The 21,385-nt window shown below is 31.6% G+C and overlaps 2 protein-coding genes across 2 annotated transcripts; both read right to left on the minus strand.

Annotated features, from left to right (window-relative positions):
* Window positions 1-307: 307 nt before the first annotated feature.
* Window positions 308-2,013, minus strand: LOC135130226 (uncharacterized). The gene is made up of 7 exons (XM_064057578.1): window positions 1,746-2,013; window positions 1,454-1,571; window positions 1,238-1,399; window positions 960-1,190; window positions 710-841; window positions 485-657; window positions 308-430 (listed from the first exon to the last, which is right to left on the minus strand). Exons 1-7 carry the CDS (start codon window positions 1,886-1,888, stop codon window positions 394-396), a joined length of 996 nt encoding a protein of 331 aa, XP_063913648.1. The 5' UTR covers window positions 1,889-2,013; the 3' UTR covers window positions 308-393.
* A 4,264-nt stretch (window positions 2,014-6,277) lies between these two features.
* Window positions 6,278-20,670, minus strand: LOC135130299 (uncharacterized). The gene is made up of 7 exons (XM_064057665.1): window positions 20,307-20,670; window positions 14,592-14,709; window positions 14,367-14,528; window positions 14,077-14,310; window positions 6,809-6,940; window positions 6,582-6,754; window positions 6,278-6,533 (listed from the first exon to the last, which is right to left on the minus strand). Exons 1-7 carry the CDS (start codon window positions 20,447-20,449, stop codon window positions 6,458-6,460), a joined length of 1,038 nt encoding a protein of 345 aa, XP_063913735.1. The 5' UTR covers window positions 20,450-20,670; the 3' UTR covers window positions 6,278-6,457.
* Window positions 20,671-21,385: the final 715 nt, after the last annotated feature.

Here is a 21,385-nt window from a genome sequence, read left to right on the forward strand (position 1 = left end):
GGGAATTCATTTGGTACACGATCTGATTTTGTGATCTCATTTTGATGCAACCGTCAACTTGATTTAGCATAATTCGACATCTTGTAAATTCTTTATTGTTGGAAATTCTTGATATAGTGCGGCATAATTAAATTTTGCTTATTTTGTTCCTTGTATTTATAATACTGGGATTGCCGGGCGAAAGGAAAGGGACCAGTGTTCATGTGAATATTTATTTCTTCTGCAATACCGGATTTTAAGCTATACGTTAATGAACATGTTTTAGATCTTTTGATTAACCGTCGGTCGTATGGAATAAAAAGCAGTCTTTAGAGCTGTATCTGTTTATTTTGTTTCTGCTTTATGGACAAATCCTGCAATAGTAGAACAGAGTTGTCATTGTAATAGTAGTTTCTACTCCCAATCTGTTTTACTCAACTTGGTCATGATGCTAAAATTTGAATAAAATTTACAACGAAATCCTCGTTAATAATATTATTCATACTTATTTTTAACATGCTCATACACTTTCTTTTCTTTGTCAGTCAAACCATTGTACATCACATCCATGTTAATATTTAATATATCAGTGTTATTCATCCCAACTAGAATAGTGTGAGGACCTTCTTGAGCTAACGCATAGTACAATGCCAGTCTTCCTATTTCCACGTCATTTTTCTAAATTAAAAGAATAGACAAATAAACCTGAAACAACAATTTACTTCCATACCTTGCAATACTCTCTAGCTTCAGCACACAGATCTTTGATATCTTGACTCGCTCGTTGCCACTCTGGAGGGCCTGAACTGCTAAGCATACCAACGCAGTGAGGAGCGGCATTTATAATGGCCACATTTTTGGACTAAAAAAATATTGTTTTCACTATTTTGACAGCGAGAATGAGAAACGGACCAGCATCTGCGTTAAACACTCAGTCCCTACTTTTAAATATCAAAAAATATTCTTGTTGACAGACTTACTTGGAAAAATGGAATGTACTCCCTCAGCGTCTGATTCAGCAAAGACAACCGTGTAAAGCTTAAAACTGAGTCAATCTTAACGGTACTTTTCTTAAGATAATCTTGTAACAAAGAAACAGGATAGGAAGTGACTCCCACATATCTTGTTTTCCCTTGTTTTCGCAACTCCTCCAGGACTGGAAGGGTTTCGTTCAAAACAACGTCCGGATTGGCATGTTCAAGACTATGGACCTAAACGAACGTTTGTTTAAAATATCTCTGGACGCAGAATTACTTACCTGTAGGAGGTCGACGTAATCCACGCCAAGTCGTTTTAAACTGACTTCGATACTCTCCCTGGTTTTTTTACCAGAATAGTCGAACATGAATTTGGGGTCCTTTTCGTATCGACCGACTTTAGTGGCTAAGTAGTAAGCTTTGCGAGGGATTCCCTCGAGGCACTTAAATTATTAATATTTATTGTAGGGTTTATGTAAATAATCAATAAGTATTACTTTTCCGAGAACTTCTTCTGACACGCCATGACCATAAAAAGGAGCTGTGTCGATGAAGTTTATGCCTCTTTTGACGGCTTCGTGGACGGTGGCTTTGCATTTTTCAAGATCGTAGCCGCTAGAGGTGACATAGTTACATAGTTATACATGGTTTATGATGATGAGGTAATAAAATAATAATTTCGGGTTAGTTAAATGTCAGCCGAGAAGAATAAACAAGGTGTAGGTGTAATACTACAGAAAGTGACTTAAGGTGAAACATTTTATAACATCTAAGTATTGCTTTACTTACCCAAAGAAATAAGAAAAACCAGCGGTTCCCAAAGATAATTGCGAAATGTTCATATCGGTGTCCCCAAATTTAATATATTTCATTTTCTGAACCTCATTTTTGTCGTGAAATCCTGGTACGTATGTTTCGGGTAGTGCACACATTTTTCTTTTCTTTTAACAAACGTTTAAAATCTTAATCCGGATGCACTTACACGTCTTTAAATAGTGAATTTGTTTGACTGATTATGTCGTCGAGTTGATGTCCTGATAAATTGAACTATTAGGTTATTTTTTAGAGGTCATCGCTACTCCTGGGTGTTCTAAATTTACTCACATTCATAGAAGCAGTTCGGCTCGTAAAACTGCAGTTTTTAATTTTTTCAGAACTTACACATTTATTTATAAAATGCGATTTTTTATTTTTTTTTTTTAATTTTGTGACGTTTATAATTCTTCCAGTCTCGGTTATTTGTGGGTAAATATTGGTAATTATTCTTTACGTGGAACAGTTTTATTGAAACTTGTTAATATACAATTTAAAAATAATTCGCACAATTTGTTACCCCTCAAAAAATTGATGACGTCATCTAAAATACCGCTTGTGACTTGTCAGATTTCTGTTCAAACAGAATTCTTTTAATCCCTAGATTTATTGTTTTACTGTTTATTCATTATTTATATTTTGCTTTTTTTTTGTCTTAATCTAAATAGTCTTCTTTTTACAATAAGAAACTTAAAACTTGTTTAAAATTGTCCATTTTGTAGGGAAATATGGATTTTGCAATTAAACTCCTCCCCCTGGTCCACGACGAATAAAAAAAATTATCACACATGAGATAGGGCGGGTGGGTGGGGCTTAAGTTTTTCCTTATGTTTTTTCTTAATACACGCGGTCTTCTTTTCACAACAAAGGACTAAAAGCCTATTTCAAATGGTACGTTTTGTAGGAAAATATAGCTTTTGCAATAAATCCCCACCCCTCGGTCTGACAACGAATGAAAATTTCATCACAGTGGACAGCGGGATAGCTGTAGGTGGGGCTTAACCCCGTAAAAATGAAGATTTTACAATTAAGCTCCGCCCTCCGGTTTATGAGGAATAAAAAAATCGCTATTGAGAGGTTGGTGGTTGGTCGGGGCTTATATTTTGCTTTTTTTTCTTAATATACGTAGTCTTCTTTTCACAACAGGAAACTTAAAATATGTTTAAAACGGTAAATTTTTGTAAACAAATATGGATTTTGCAATTACGCTCCGTCCACGACTTACGACGAAAAAAATCATTACACTTTAGATATTATATATTATTTATATTTTGGCTTTTTGTTTTCTCAAAATGTACAGTTTTCTTTTCACAACAAAAAACTTAAACATGTTTAAAGTGGTAAATTTTTGCGGAGAAATATCGATTTTGCAATTACGCTCCACCCCTCGGTCTCACAATGAATGAAAAATTCAACAAAATCAAGATCGGGACAGCTGTGGGTGGGGCTTAATCTTTGGCTTTCTTTTTTACTTAATATACATAGTATTCTTTGACTACATAAGAACATGTTTCATTAGGTAATTTCTTGTTGTAAAATAATTAAGTATTTTACAATTAAGCTCCGCCCCCCAGCTCACGACAAAGAAAGAAGGATCTCTATTGAGATGCCGGTTGGTGGGCGGGGACTATATTTGACTTTTTTTCTTAATATACGTAGTCTTGTTTTCTCAACAGGAAACTTAAAACATCTTTAAAATGGTAATTTTTTCCAGATAAATTCGGATTTTGCAATAAACTCCGCACACGGGTGAAGACGAAAACAAAATTATCAGACATGAGATAGGGCGGGTGGGCGGGGCTTATGCTTGGCATATTAAAAATGGTAAATTTTTGCAGAAGAACATGGATTTTGCAATTACGCTCCACCCCTCGGTCTGACAACTAATGAAAATTCATCACAGGTATTGGTGGGGCTTAATCTTTGGTTGTCCTTTTTATTTAATATGTATAATTTTCTTTGACGACTCTTTAAGAACATGTTTCATATGGTAATTTCTTGTAGAAAAATAAGGATTTCTCAATTAAGCTCCGCCCCCCGGTTCACGACGAATAAAACAATCATTACATATGAGATAGGGAGGGTGGGCGTGGATTATGTTCCTTCCTTTTGTTTTTTCTTAATATACGCAGTCTTCTTTTCACAACAAGGAACTAAAAACATATTAAAAATGGTAAATTGTTGCCGAGGAATATGGAATTTGCATTTATGCTCCACCCCTCGGTCTGACAACGAATAAAAAATTCATCACAATTAAGATTGGGACAGGTATGGGTGGGGCTTAATCTTTGACTTTCTTTTTTACTTAATAAACATAGTTTTCTTTGACGACTACTTAAGAACATGTTTCATATGGTACTTTTTGAGCAAAATAAGGATTTTGCAATTAAGCTCCGCCTCCCGGCTCACGACGAATAAAAAAATCACCATTGAAAGGCTGGCAATTGGGCGGGGCTTATATTTTGCTTTTTTTTTTCTTAATATATATAGTTTTCTTTTAATAACAAGAAACAGGTTTGAAGTGGTAAATTATTAAAAATATGGATTTTGCAAATTAAGCTCCACCCTTCAGCTCACGACGAATAAGAAAAAATCATGTCAAACATTGCCAATATTTTCGGGTTTATTTTAGATAACAAAAACCGAGAATATAAAGTATTTTATCGAGAACAGCAGACATTAAAAAATTCATAAATATCGTGTCTATACATGTGTTTTTTTAGAAATCTCGGCAGTAAATAACTTACGCAGTTAATCAATAGAGCTAGTAATTTCGTTGTATTAATCTAAGTACCAGATCATTGTAATACGCTGTACTGATGAGACATAGAAGATCGAAATTTCAGTCTATAGAATTTTTATTGCGTTGTCTAAACGTTTATTACATCTCCAGATTCGTTTCTCTTCATCTATTGAGAAGACTTGCGCCCGCGTGGAACGCGCAGCTTAGAAATAACTGCTTGTTTTGAGATGTTAGGGTATAGAGCATAATATGCGGCAGGTTTTTTGAGCATATTTGAAAATAAAATTTTTTTTTTAATATATCGAGTGTTTGTTCGGTACATGTTTACAATAAACCTAAAATGTAATCGATGGCAGCTGACAACCTGGAATGCCATACCCTAACCTCATTTTTTCGTATAATAACATTAACGTATTTCAATAACTCTGTCAAATGTCAGTTATACACAATACCATGTATTGATGAAACAGATGCGTTTTCGCTACGTTTTCAAAAAAATATAGCCAATTTGACGACTTTTTCAAATATATATATTGCATTTGCAAGGTCAAAAATTTCCTGAATAAAGATTTAATTTTGGAAAAAGTGTTGACATAAACTTATGATAAATATTTGTTTAATTATTATTAATTATTTATTATTAATAGATTAAAGGGGTTATAAGGTCATTTTGCATAGGTCATCATGATTCTGCAAAAAGTAATTTTACCATGTTGTTACTTCAGTTTTTTTACTATTGGAAGATGTTATTAAAAATAAGTAATGGAATGCCTTGCGAACTGACACTATTGTAATACTTACAGTAAAAACTTCAACCCAGCCTTAAATAAACATTCGAGCATGTATATCTTTTGCTTAAAAATTATTTACAAATCATTAAAAATGTCAAATCTTGCCAACATATTCACGTTTATTTTAGCTAACACAACCGAGAACATAAATTACTTCACCGAGAACAGCAGACGTTAAAAAAGTTCATAAATTTCGGATCTGTACACTTGTTTGTTTTAGAAATCTCGGCAATGAATAGCTGGCGGAGTTAATCAATAGAGCTGGAAATTTGTCGTTGTATTAATCTAAAATAGACTTATTTGGAATTTTTAATTTCAGATTTTCTTCATCTTTAAATATGGCGTTATAGAAATATGTGTTGACATTCATCTTACACTTGGTCGCATTAATCCGAAATTCCGATGGAAAAACTATGCGTTATTTCAAATTATTAGTTAAATCGAAAAACACATTCAATACAATTAAAATTACAGTAAGCTAGTTTCGGAAACGCTCAGCGTACTGCAAGAATAAATGTTCAAATTCAAGCCACCAGAAAACTATTAATCCGACAAGAGAATAGTTATCCTTGAAACAAAGTATTAAACCTGTAAGCAAATAATAAAAAAAAGAGTTTCATGCCTATTACATTGTATTACGAGTAGAACCAGGAACAGTTAAAAATCTTAAATTTTCTGCTTGATGAATAATAATTGGTATATTTTTTCTACAAATTAAGATTCACTCAGTCGGCTTATTCTTTATACATATATTATTTCACAAATCCACTATCCTATAAACTCCCTGATAACGGATTTTCACGAATCATAAACCTCGTAACTTAATCAAATAAACCAAAAGTTTCCCCTCTTGAAATACAGTTCATTTTCTCACAAAACCCAGTTTAATAAACCTGCGTGGGTCAGGATCCAGAGCTTCTGGTCGTCTTTGTAGTAAGACACCAAATAGTCACTATTCAATAAAACTTTTCAAGTTTTCAAAGTAGAAACTTTATTCAGCTCAATGTTGATACAGCTGCTGTGGAACTTCATTATAAAGGGATAGAAATTATAAGGAAACTGAAGGCGTTATTTCAACAGTACATTTAAATAGAAATTTTAAAGCAAGTTGAACTTGTTTCCAAGTAATCAAACTGGGAACAAGGTCAAACGTATCATCCTTTAACGGTTTCCCAGTAGCGCGCAACTTCGATTCCTTCCCAATCGGTTTTCGTGAGTTTTGAAAGAATCCTAAAAGTCGAGAATTATTCGATGTACCACCGAAGGGTGCACACTCACTTGTTCTTGACGTAATCGGAAACTTCTTTCTCCTTCTGGGTTATGCCCTTGTGGTACCCATCGAGATTTAGTTTCAACAGGTCGGTCGTATTCATCCCGACTAAATTGGTGTGGGGACCGTCTTCTTGCAGAGCGTATTGCAGCGCTAGTTTGCCGAGTTCAACGTTGTTTTTCTGGAGTGGTGGCACTAGTTAAGAATGGAAATTGGATGCGGGGGATGTACTTACTTTGCAATATTCTCGAGCTTCTGTGCACACATCTCTAATGTCTTTAGGGGCTGGATGCCACTCTGGAGGCCCGGCGCTGCTCAGCAGGCCCATACAGTGGGCTGCGGCGTTCACAAAGCCCAAATTTTTTTCCTACAAAAAAATAATTTTGTTTTAATATTAACGTTTCGTTCTCGTCTTAGTTTTAATATAAATTCCTTGAAATCGATCACAAATTAATTAAACATGATTATAGCCCAGTGGTGAACAACTGCAAGAAATTGCTTTTAAGTTTACAAAAAAAAAGAAAAAATAAAGAGATCAACTGAATATGAACAGGTAATTTTTATGTTCTTGTAATTAAAGTAATTGCTCTATTTTCCTATATTTTTACTATTAATAATAATATTTTTACTATCAAAGAAATGTGTAGAAAAGAGTGTAGGATAAATATAATCGATGAAATGTTTCTTTTTCCACAGTTTTAGATTTTACTGCATGTTAAGTAGTATTTTCGAAATCATAAACGAAACTGTAAAAAATGTCACTTATTTATAAATCTGACGTAATTTAAGTGATTGTTGATAGAGCAAAGATGTTATTAAAATAATTTCTATAAATTAATAGAAATTATATTTGGAGTTCAGATTTTTCTACTACATTTTGCATTTTTTTAATGCTTTTTCAATATATTGTAGTTTAAAAATGTGAACTTTTCTTGCGTTTATGTTGGCATAATGGTAGTAATTATGTGATCAATATGTCAATGGTAAATTTAGGTTATGTTTTTTTAACATTTTGCAAATTAAAAGTGTCAACAATCTTGTCAATCTTGACATCTGCAAACCGGAAATTATAGAAAACATCATGATACCAATTCCAACTAAAAAACCAGGAGTACCAACAGATTCATTCTTGTACTGAATTATCACAAAAATGTTGCTTAATGAGTTAAAATTTTTAAATAAAAATTGTGACCGTATTTCCCACAAATTTTAATAAGTTTGAAAAATTGGAATCTATTAAATAAAAATAATAATAAGCATTAATTTATTGCAAGAACTTAAATGATTATGATTAGTGATCTGAATTAAATACCTTTATATTTTGGTGTCCCAGTCTGAATTCAAATTTTGTGTTGAGATGGAAAAAAAAACGGTGCGAAACCGCATTTGGATGGTACTAGTATAAAGACATGATGAGCATTAAGGATACCTAAGTTAAGTCTAGTTTAGTTTGGTAGTTTCATGAAATAGGGATTATTTAATCGAAAATTAATCATACCGACAGAGACGCCACACTTTCCCCACAGGCGTAATTAGTTAATGATCTTAATATGATACTGTACACAGTATTATATTAGGATTATAAATTAATTAAACATGATTTTAGCCCAGTGGTGAACAACTGCAAGAAATTGCTTTTAAGTTTACAAAAAAAAAATAAAGAGATCAGCTGAATATGAACAGGTAATTTTTATGTTCTTGCAATTAAAGTAATTGTTCCATTTTCCTATATTTCCACTATTAATAATAATATTTTTACTATCAAAAAATGTGTAGAAAACAGTGTAGGATAAATATGATCGATGAAATATTTCTTTTTCCACAGTTTTAGATTTTACTGTACGTTAAGTAGTAATTTCGAAATCATAAACGAAACTGGAAAAAATGTCACTTATTTGTAAATCTGAGGTAATTTAAGTGATTGTTGATAGAGTAAAGATGTTATTAAAATAATTTCTATAAATTAATAGAAATTATATTTGGAGTTCAGATTTTTCTACTACATTTTGCATTTTTTTAATGCTTTTTCAATATATTGTAGTTTAAAAATGTGAACTTTTCTTGCGTTTATGTTGCCATAAAGGAAGTAATTATGTGACAGAAATGTCAATCGTAAATTTAGGTTATGTTTTTTTAACATTTTGCGACGGCATTTTGCAAATTAAAAGTGTCAACAATCTGTCAATCTTGACATCTGCAAACCGGAAATTATAGAAAACATCATGATAACAATTCCAACTAAAAATCCAGGAGTGCCAACAGATTCAGTAAGAAGAAAAATATGGTTTTTTTTCATTTGACGACAGAAATATCTCATTTTTGTACTGAATTATCATAAAAGTGTTGCTTAATGAGTTAAAAGTTTTAACCAAAAATTGTGAACTTATTTCTCACAAATTTTAATAAGTTTGAAAAATTGGAATCTATTAAATAAAAATAATAATAAGCATTAATTTATTGCAATAACTTAAATGATTATGATTAGTGATCTGAATTAAATAGCTTTATAATGTGGTGTCCCAGTTTGAATTAATAATTTCCTGTTGAGAAGGAAACAAAACGGCGCGAAACCGCATTTGAATGGTACTAGTATAAAGACATGGTGAGCATTAAGGGTACCTAAGTTAAGTTTAATTTGGTTTGGTAGTTTCATGAAATAGCGATTATTTAATCGAAAATTAATCATACCGACAGAGACGCTACACTTTCCCCACAGGCGTAATTAGTTAATGATCTTAATGTGATTCTGTACACAGTATCATAATAAGATCATAAATTAATTAAACATGATTTTAGCCCAGTGGTGAACAACTGCAAGAAATTGCTTTTAAGTTTACAAAAAAAAAAAAAAAAAATAAAGAGATCAACTGAATATGAACAGGTAATTTTCATGTTCTTGTAATTAAAGTAGTTGCTCTATTTTCGTATATTATTACTATTAATGTTAATATTTTTACTATCAAAGAAATGTGTAGAAAAGAGTGTAGGATAAATATAATCGATGAAATGTTTCTTTTTCCACACTTTTAGATTTTACCGTATGTTAAATAGTAATTTCTAAATCATAAACGAAACTGTAAAAAATGTCACTTATTTGTGAATCTGAGGCAATTTAAGTGATTGTTGATAGACTAAAGATGTTATTAAAATAATTTCAATAAATTAATAGAAATTATATTTGGAGTTCAGATGTTTCTACTACATTTTGCATTTTTTTAATGCTTTTTCAATATATTGTCGTTTAAAAATGTGAACTTTTCTTGCGTTTATGGTGGCATAATGGAAGTAATTATGTAACAGATATGTCAATCGTAAATTTAGGTTATGTTTTTTTAACATTTTTCAAATTAAACGTGTCAACAATCTGTCAATCTTGACATCTGCAAACCGGAAATTATAGAAAACATCATGATACCAATTCCAACTAAAAATTTAGGAGTGCCAACAGATTCAGTAATTTCTGATCAGGCGGTATAGAAGAAAACTATGGATTTTTTTTCAGTTGACGACATAAATATCTCATTTTTGTACTGAATTATCATAAAAGTATTGCTTAATGAGTTAAAATTTTTAACCAAAATCGTGAACTTATTTCTCACTAATTTTAATAAGTTTGAAAAATTGGAATCTATTAAATAAAAATAATAATAAATATTAATTTATTGCAATAACTTAAATGATTTGAATTAAATAGCTTTATATTGTGGTGTCCCAGTTTGAATTAAAATTTCGCGTGGAGGAAGAAAAAACAACAGCGCCAAACCGTATTTGAATGGTACTAGTATAAAGACATGATGAGCATTAAGGGTACCTAGGTTAAGTTTAATTTGGTTTGGTAGTTTCATAAAATAGCCATTATTTAATCCAAAATTAATCGTACCGACAGTGACGCCACATTTTCCCCACAAGCGTAATTAGTTATTCATCATTTTCTAATCTGAAATGTTGTAAAGTTTCGACGTTAAGACGTGATGTAAATTTTTGTTTATTGTTTGTAAATTCACAGTTTATGTTAAGATTTTTAACTGTTCCTGGTTCTAACACAATTTAGTGGTTATGAACTTGTTCATATAAACCACGTGCTAGGAAATTCACCTAGTCAAGGTTCATCCTTTAGTTTATCAAGTTATAACTAAAGCTTCTGGATGTTTTTGCTAAAGCAAAGAATAAAAACGGGCCGTCACTAAAATAGCTCACGAGAAAATCGCAACAAAAAGACGAAAAACAAATCCCCAGAACATAAAAACTTACTTCGCAATTTTGCAAATGTTAATTACTTAACAGTCTTAACACGCATGTCTAAATCTGCATATACAGGGTGTTATTGAAAGGTACGTACAACAAAATTGACAGTTCTTCGCGAAGTCTAAGAAGTCGGAAAAACTTATCTTGTGTTATCAAAATTACAACGGGAAAATAAAACCTTATCCAACTTTTTTAGGCGCTACTGAAGGATAAATGGGTAAAATTAATTTATTTTAGTAAATCCTAGCAACTGTAACAATTATAAAAAATAAAAGACCCTTTTGTTGCTATAGAAACGAAATATGACCTTTTAATCAGAGGCGTACAACGAATTTGCATATAAATTTTAATAATTTTTATCTCAAAAAGGAGAACACTTTTACCTGAACTTTTTTTTACTTTTAGCACTCATATTGCGAGACCAATTTCCGATTTTATTTTGTACGTACCTTTCAATAACAGGCTGTAGTACCACTCAAACAAATAATCAGACTCGACTACCAATCCCCAAACGTAAGAGCAAAATTCGCATATTCGCAAATTTCAAATATCACTGCGCCTGTCAGACATTGCGAACAACACGCGCAGAACCGTACACTTATAAAAAACCTCCAATCGCAATTACTTTCATCCGAAATCGTACCCAAACTAAAACAGCAGGAGGCGAAACCCAGACGCATAAAAGACAGATCAACAAACGCCGCTTTTACTAACAAAGATGCAGCAGGCTGACGCAACGTAGAGATGACGACATAGGGACCATGATGCAAGTTGAAAAAACCTCATCATCCCAGAAAAATGAAATTGTATGAAGTTACATACAAATAAATTATAGAATGGGGAAGAAAGAATGACATTGGAGATACTATTCAGTGTTGGGCAGTATCTAGATACTTGTATCTAAACAAAGTATCTAGATACATTTTTGGGTATCTAGTATCTGTATCTAGATACAATCGAATTTAAGCACAAAATATCTGTATCTAGATACAAAATTAATGGCGCAGATACAGATACATTTTTTTATTTCACTTTTTTTTCAGTAGTTATTAGTTGAGTTATGCTAGTAGTAATTTTTGATACTTCATGTTGGTGATTTTGGTCACATAAACAAAAATAGAGGTAAGAGCTCCACTAATAGTGTTCTGTCACGGAAATTTTCATATTTTAAATACCATCATTTCCTACATTGTAGCCTTCAGTACTTATACATCTTTAAGTATAATCCTGAGGGGTAATAAATCTAAGCCATGGTAAGATGGTATTTTAAAAACCATAAACCACAATTCCCTATTCACTCCGTTTTACCCGTATCCGGGGCAATGCATTTTATCTGTGTACCTGAGCAACCCGGGTACGGTAGGCCCGCTGGTTGTATTTGTGTAATTAAATAAGAGTAATGTTAATAGTAAAAATATTTGTTTAAGGTATGTTATTATTTTTAGAAAATAATAATTGCGTGTTACATAATGATTAATTTTTTCAATTAGCACAAATTAGTTTTGTAATCGACTAATGGAATGTTCAACACATACATTTCTCTCGCATAAATCGCATATTTGTTACTGTTTTATATCTTTATTTTTCAGACAAATGTAGCATCTTTTCCTGTTGCGACATGTGTCATTTATTCACTTTTTCATTGTTGTACCTAACGCGAGGCGGGCTTGGCAGGTCCGTTTTGCCCTAGAATGTGCCGATTATGTTTAAGTGTAAATCTTGGGCAATAAAATTAATATTTTTACAACCCTCGGTAGAATAATTTATCGTGATATATTCTCTGAAATCGTGAAACGAGATTAAAATAAAATGATTTTCAACAAAAATCTGAAAATTTAAAGTTGCACTCTGGTGATTCCGGCCTGCCAGGCAAGCCTTTGATCCTATAAGGGGTTTAAATACCTTTCTAAGAAATTGTACTTATTTTGCCTTAAACGGAACCAGTAATTCTTCCTAAAATGTATATACCTGCCGGACCGGGATAGACGATTACCGGACATGGTCATAAAAAGATCGTAAGCCGATATTGAAGAATAATAATTTATGACAGGTTGCCGACAACAGACCTTCAGCACAGAATAATCATTTCCCGTATTCTTTTGAAATATTAATTTTAATGCTGGAGATAATTATTAGTATGGGAATAAAAACAAAAAAAAAAAATCTTTTTAAGCGTACATAATAAATATTGCACAATTTGTGACACATCAAACAGCGAAACGATGGCCTATTTGCAGGGAAAAAAAAAAGATTTTTCAGTCTTGAATAACTATGGTACAGTAAAATGTTTATTTTTTAAATTTAATACCACAATCCCTTCTTCTGCACCTGTGGAACGGGTGTTTAGTAGCGGAAACCAAATTCTGACATCAAGAGGAAATAATTTATGTGACAATACGTTCGAAATGTTGTTAATTTAAAAAAAATCATTAAACAATACATAAAAAAATACATAAACATGTTTTCAGTTATTTTATTCGCCAAAGCTTCAAAAAGTATCTGTTTCCTTGTATCTGTATCTAGATACATTTCGAAAAAATCGAAAACAATCTGTATCTAGATACTTTTATCTTCCATATATCTATATCTGTATCTAGATATTTTTAAAAGTATCTGTCCCCAACACTGATACTATTCAATATTACGAACTATGCTTAACCTTAATCATAATATAAAAACAAACCAATATAATAAATTAGGACACCTGTTAAAATATAAAAGTTCTTCTACCGTTAGGAATAATGTTAGTTTCATCAGGCACTTTCAAACTGTTCTGGGCACTTTACTTTTATTTTTTGCTAAGTTAACAATAAATAGTTTGAGATTATAACAATTTCTATTTCTTTTTTATAACTATACGGTGCTCCATGAGTAATGAAGAGCCTGAATAGAGTTGAAACGCAACCGAAAATACATTTTCACCACTATCTTGGATATTATTATAATTACAATTGGAGCATTAAACATAGTAACCTTAACAGTTGTCAAAAGTTTTAATGAATTAGTTTCATTTTTTAAAAATGTATGATGCATTTAGGTAACCAGTTATACAGATGCGTGTGGTATTTGAATTGCGCCCTTGTGCATTTAGTAAGGTCCAAACTGAGAGGCGGCACGTCTTCATAATCTACTTCGACCCTATAATCATTTATAGAATTTATATAAATTTATAACTCCAGCTGTTCGGTAAACGGAACGTAGTTTCTTATAACACTCTCTCTAAGTCAAAAATCGAAAAGTTCTAAAAAAAAAATTTACCTTGAAAAGTGGCAGATACTCCTTAACAGTTTGATTCAGCATCGACAACCTCGTATAACACAAAACCATATCAATCTTCACGCTACTCCTCTTGATACAGTCGGCCAGAACGGAAACCGGGTACCCAGTGACCCCTATAAACCTGGCCTTCCCCTGGCTCTGGGCCTCCTTAACCGTCGGAAGCGTTTCATTAAGCACGATATCCAAAGACGGCGCGAACTCGACGTCATGAACCTGTCCAAACACACATAATTGACAAAAACACCCACGCGAATCAAAAATTGTGTTACTTGGAGCACGTCGACGTAATCGAGCCCCAGCCGTTTCAGGCTCAGCTCAATGCTCTCTTTCGTTTTCTTGGCAGTGAAATCAAACATCAGTTTGGGGTCGGCCTCGTAGCGAGCTACCTTCGTGGCTATGTAATAAGCTTTTCGGGGGATTCCCTCGAGGCACTTTAAAATTATTATCGGTTATTTTTGGAATGAATGTAATTTCGGCGAGTAAATAGAGCTAACCTTGCCTAAAACTTCCTCCGAGACGCCGTGGCCGTACCAGGGGGCCGTGTCGATGTAGTTTATGCCGTTTTTGAGGGCTTCGTGGACGGTGGTTTTGCATTGTTCGAGGGAGAATTGCCTGAAGGGATGCGAAAAATGTTTTCAGTAAAGTGTAGCCGAATAAATTACAATGAATAGAACAGTTTAAGAGGGTTTTTTAAAGTAAATAAGATAATGGCGGTCGTATGGTTTTTTAGCCGATGACGTCAAAGTTATCATGTCATTGATAGTTTTTAATTTGTATTAGATGCATATTTTAAATGGGGAAAGAGCTAGACGTAAAAGTTATATAAGTTTGCTTCGAAAAGAATGTAGATATCCTTTTATCTTTTACGTGCCTAATAAAAATGGATACAGATAGACAGACAGATAGACAGACAGACAGACGAAAACGGGAGACTATTTTTTTCGTACTGCAGGGGTCATGAAACGTCGAGAAAATATAAAAGTGGCCATTTGTTCGATGGACTCGATTACTATACTTCCTTAACTTACGCTCGGGAAGCAAATATTGAAAAACATTGGAATTATTATACTAACGAATTTAACTATTTATTTCTGCAGTAGCGCAGAGGGTACGATAGTCACCAAAATTCAAATACAAAAATCAAAGAGGGCTTTTAGCCCTTCATTTTAAATATACATGAAATAAATGTCTCGAGGTGTTCACCAATAAAAATATGTCGAATGATGTTAGTAACTGACCCTCAACAAAGATAAAGGACTTTTTTAGAAAACGAAGAAGATAACGAAACGAGAAAAAGTATTCATTCCTGCTATTTTAAAGCATAATTAGATTTATATGTTAGTGAAAATAATGTTTATCTTATCTTGTGTTATTATGACATAACATTCCGATTATGTTATTTGTAAATACTAGTTACATAACTGAGTTTTTAAAAACATATAACAATATTAAACAATACTCTCTACAATGAATTACATTATTATTAAATTAACAAATTATTTCTATTCTTATCACAAAGATGATCAAAAATTGGTTAGAATTATAGAAATTAACATGAATAAAAAAAAGAAACAAAATAATACCAACTTCAAAAATATCCCCACTTCGATTTTTTATGTGAAACCTTTCATTCCAAAAAAAATCCAAAAAATTGGAACAACGTGGCAACGTCGCATCGGAATTTCTAAAATAAACTGTGGTTATAAAACTTAAGAAGAGATCAGTCAAAATATGTAAAAATAATTTTAGAGTACATCGCATCACCTCGGTTTTTGACTTTTTTCGATTTCTATTCATTAATGGAAATATCGAGGAGCGTACTTAGTATATAACGATATAAATATATCAAGAGAGCAATAAAAAACACAGCTAAGATTTTTTTTTTAATTTTTATTTGACAGAATTTTTATCTTGTTAGATTACCGTCAATTTGAAATCTATGCCCTTGATGGTATTTTTTAAAATTGACAATCAAAAAAACGGAAAACTGAAAAATCGAAAAAACAAAAAATCGAGAATTCAAAAATCGTAAAAATCAAAACTTGGAAATCTCGAAAAATGAAAAAATCAATAATCGAAAAACCGAGAAGTCGACAATTCAAAAAATCGCATGAAAAATCTGTAAATCGAAAATTCCATCATGTGAAAAATTGAAAAGTTAAAAATTCGATGAATGAAATATTCGAAAAAACGAAAATCCAAAAATAAAAAATCGAAAAATCTTCCTCAAAGTCGAAAAGTCGGAAAATTGAAAAATCCAAAAATTAAAAACTGTAAACTCTAAAAACAAAAAAACTGAAAATTCCAAAACAAGTAAACTCTAAAAATGAAGCATGAAAAAATTGAAAATTCGAAAAATCAAATATTTGAAAGTTGAAAATAAAAAAATCGCAAACCAAAATATTATAAATTCGAAAATTCGAAAAATTAAAAACCGAATAATCGAAAATCGAAAGGTCGAAAAACTGAAATGGTGCAAAATAGAAAAATCGAAGTCAAAATTTCAAAATACCGAAAAATGAAAATTCGATGAATCGTGTATCCGAAAGATCGAAAATCGAAAAATCAAAAAATCTAAAATTCGAGAAAGCGAAAAAGCGGAAGATGGAAAAATCGAAAAATCTTCAGGAAAATCGAAAGGTCAGAAAATTGAAAAATCGGGAATTGAAAAATCGAAAAGTAAAAATGTAAAATTGAGAAATAAAAAATTCGAATATCGAAAAATGAAAAGTATAACAATTGAACTCTAAAAATGAAGAATGGAAAAATTGAAAATTCGAAAAATCAAAATTGAAAGTCGAAGAATTGAAAATTCGAAAAGAAAAAAAATTGGAAACTCGAACATCGAATAATCGAAAAGTAAAAAAATTGAAAATTCCAATATCGAAACATATAAAAGTCGGAAATTCGAAAAAAAACTCGAAAAAACGAAAAAAGACCAGAAATCGAAAATCGGAAAAAAAATCGAAAAAACCAAAAAATTGAAAATCAAAAAAACGGAAAACTGAAAATTCGAAAATTCAAAAAATCGGGAAATCGAAAATCGTAAAAAATAAAAATTCGAAAATTCGAAAAATCAAAAAATCCAATAATCGAAAAACCGAGAAATCGACAATTAAAAAATTGAAATGTCAAAAATTCGATAAACGAAAATTCGAAACATCGAAAATCAAAAAATGGAAAATTCGAAACTGAAAAATCGGAAAACTGAAAAATCAAAAATACAAAAATGGAAAATCCAGAAATTGAAAATTCGGAAAGTCGCAAACCAAAAAATTATAAATTCAAAAACTCGATAAATAAAAAAATCGAATAATGGAAAATACAAAATACCTAAAAATCGAATCGTATATTCGAAAAATTGAAAATCGAAAAATCGAAAAGTAGAAACACTGTAAAATCGAAATATAAAAAAATGAAAATTCGAATATCGAAAAATGAAAAGAAAAACAACTGAACTCTAAGAATGAAGAATGGAAAAATTGGAAATTCCAAAAATCAAAATCTAAAGACGAAGAATTGAAAAATCGGAAAATCGAAAAATTTAAAGATCGAGAAGTCGATAAATCGAAAGAAAAAAAATTGGAAACTCGAATATCGAAACGTAGACATAGAAATCGAAAAATCGGAAATCAAAAAATCGAAAAACCAAAAAATTGAAAATCAAAAAAACGATTTCTTAATTGTGCTTCACAATTTCCGTGAATCTAAATGAATCGTTTCCGAGATAGTCGACAAAATTCAGCAACTTTGACTTCTTGACGAAGTTATTTTAAAAAAATTATTTTGAAAAATTCTACAATTTGATTTTACGACATTTTATTTATGGTAACCTATATACATAAAAAATGTAGATAGTCGTAGTAACATTGTAAGAAAAAATAAGAAAGAACCGTAAGGCCCAAATGCGGCTTTTAAAAGTTGGGATTTTTCACAAAAATTTGACATCTAGGGTAAAAAATCAATGCCGATTCATAAACAGGTAAAATAAAGACGTAAAGTAATAAATGTTGCAAAACCTTACACGGATTTTAGAAAAATTTTATAGATGGTAAAACGCTAACCAGAGTTTGTCTGGTTATTTGTATTAATAATTTGAAGACGGGCTACAAAAAAGGAGTAAAAACGGATCCAAAAACGATGACAAAAACGGGTCACAAAAAAAGTGTAAAAAAAAAGGCCGCCAAAAAAAGGGAATAAAAAAAAATGGGAAATGACAAAAAAGGATGAAAAACGCGACAGAAAAGAAGACAAAAACCCGGAAAAAATGGATCGTGACAAAAAAATGCTAAAAACAATTGCGAAAAAAATAGGCGACAAAAAATTGTGTAAAAAGTGTCGATAAATAAAAGGGACCAAAAAGACAAAGAAAAAGACAAACGAAAACTACAAAAAAGAGTACAAAAAAAGGCGACAAGGAAAGACGAACGAAAAATGTTAAAAATATTGCAAACAAAGACTTCAGAAAAAATAATCCAAAAATGCAACACAAGAAAATGGCGACAACAAAATGGAACAAAGAAATGTACACAAGGAAAAAAGCGATTAAAAAATGGGCCACAAAAATGGCGAAAAAGGCACAAAGAGAAAAAAAGGGATCGAAAACGAAGGCGAAAAACAAACCAACAAAAACCGGGACAAAAATAACGTTAACAAAAAAAAAAGAAGAAAAAGCACGACACAAAGACACAAAAATCACAAAAATCACTAAAAAATGACAAAAAAAAATGGAACAAGAGAGACGGTAAAAAACGAAAAAAGGGGCTGAAATATATATCGGGCTTTTTAAAAAAGGCGACAAAAATAACAGGAAATGCGAAAAAGGCAAAAAACCAAGATAACAAAATGGTCGAAAGTTATTGTAAAATCTGAACCTAAAAAGATTCTAGAGGGCTTCTGATTTTTTAAATTTTTTAATATACGAATTTCCTGAAAATGACACCGTCCGATGAATGTGTACGTTGATTCTAAACGGACAAAGACCCCTAGCTGAAATTATAATCCAATGTCCAAAAAACTATAGGAAATCAAAAGGAATAATATCTATATTTTTATTTTTTGCAGTTTTTTTATGAGCTATTGCAGTCAAAATTTTAGAATTTTAGCCATATCAAGCTATCTCATTTAAACATACCTCGATTTGTCTGAAAATGACTCCTGTCTCTAATTCGAACTTCCTGAATAAAAATGTAAGGCCAAAAAAAGTGTTGAAGGCTCTTAATTTTTTTTAATTTTTGTTCGGTACATATGTTGAAAAATAAATCTCTATATTTTTGTAAACTTTAAAACAGTAATATTGCTTTAAAAACAAATAAATAAATAAATAAACAAATAAATCAATAAATAAATAAAATCCGTTCAAACTTATCTTTAATCATCCTATTACATATACTTTGCAATATACAGTAGCCCTAGTTATCATATCGTATTTCAACTATTCAACCGAACAATTAAATTTATTATTTATTTACACAACACTAAATTCAGCATAATAACAATAGGGTGTGCACACTTGTCCCAGACAAAACTCCGCGGCCTTTTATCCCGAGAAGTAATAGAAATATTGAATTCCGTAAGAGCTATTGTTTTTAGCTTGAAGGGGAAGCTTGATTTAATATATTGCTTATATGACGCATTTATCGGCGTCACGACACAGTTAAATTGCAACGATGCAAAACACTTACATGTTGCATTAATTTTATCTGTAAAAATAAATGTTCTAAAGAAGAGATATATTTTATCGAATTGCTTTATATCGTGATTTAAGTATCGTTGTAATCGTAATTTAATGATCTATCAAAATCACTCAAATATATGTGTCATATTTGCAGTGTACTAAATTCCCTCTTCATATTAAAAACAATGACGTTTACAGAATTTCCATATCTCTAACTCTATTCATTCTCAATATTAGACGGCGAAATTGTATGTGGGACAGCCTGTATATTTTTTCCATTACAATGTTTGACCTTTCGGTTCTGATACGTTCGTCGTCTTGTTCTTGTTTTTCATTCACAGAGTGAATTTTATGTGCATCTGTTTAAAACTCAAAAATTGCAGAAACCCACCAAAGATGATATGAAATTTTAAAAATAAAACAAAATATCACTTGTTGTAAGTGTAAACTGGACAAACACCACAACTCCTGTTTTTTAATTATTACAGCCGGTATAACAGGTAAGTTGTAAAAATTTCCACAGACTTCTTACCCATAGTTCAAGCAGAAGCCGCCCGTTCCGAGTGAAAGTTTCGACACGCTCATTCCAGTGTTGCCAAACTTGCTGTACTTCATTTTCCTAACTTCCGCTTCGTTGTGGAACCCTGGCACAAAAGTCTCCGGTAATTCTCCCATTTTGAAAAACCAGTTATGAATGTCAACTTGCCACGATTTAACAAGGTTAGAAACGTGTGCGGAATGTTTTAAATTCGCCTTATCAGCTAAAAGTGGGGAATACACTCGACTGGTTGTTTTATAAATAAATTCCGCCAGAGTTGGTACACGTAGTGCAACATAGCCGCAAGTGTTGTGATTAGATAATAAAGACGGACTTAGTACACACTATTGTTACAAATATGAAACTAAGTAGGTACTTTAGTAAATACGTAAGTATGTTCGGCTCAGATCGACTGGGCGTGAAGTTTTTACACCACTCCTGTAATAGACGCGAAGGTCATGTTAATACGAAATTAGTTTATTGATTCTTCGTTCTATATTTGAATATTTTCTTTTCATTTTTGGATAAATTTTGAAATGACGTCATCAAGCTTTTGGAGGGGACGAAGAGACGAATTTTTATAAGGGAATTACTGTTTCCACGATAACCAAAAAGAGTGTAAAATTTCAAAGGAATCAGTTTTGTAGTTTCTAAGTTAAACTATAAAATTTTGTTGAATTGAAACGTAGTAACATTCTGTTAAACTTTCTTTATATTTCAAGTCAGACAATGTTGAATTTTCTTTGGGTTTCTTTATTGAACAAAAAGCGCCTTGTAACTAAAGAAACATTCCTGACAATTCACATACTAATAATAAAATGACGAACCCTCTCAGACTTTGCTTTCAATACCTTCAATAAATATCAAGACTACACCGCCATTTTTATTACTCATTTTTGTCTGGTTATCTCACTCACCTACAAACATACTAACCACTAGATGTATTAAATAATTAATTTCAACACTCCTTAATTATTTTAGAACAAAGTGATTCAAACAATTTTCTTGGGAGAGATTTTGTAAATCATGTTCTTGAATGAACCTCCGTGGGATTTCTATATGCTTCTTTCCTT

The sequence above is a fragment of the Zophobas morio genome, unplaced genomic scaffold (assembly GCF_036711695.1).
Source record: "Zophobas morio isolate AGI-343-1 ecotype UQ-CSIRO unplaced genomic scaffold, CSIRO_AGI_Zmor_V1 ptg000017l, whole genome shotgun sequence".
Lineage (NCBI taxonomy): Eukaryota > Metazoa > Arthropoda > Insecta > Coleoptera > Tenebrionidae > Zophobas > Zophobas morio.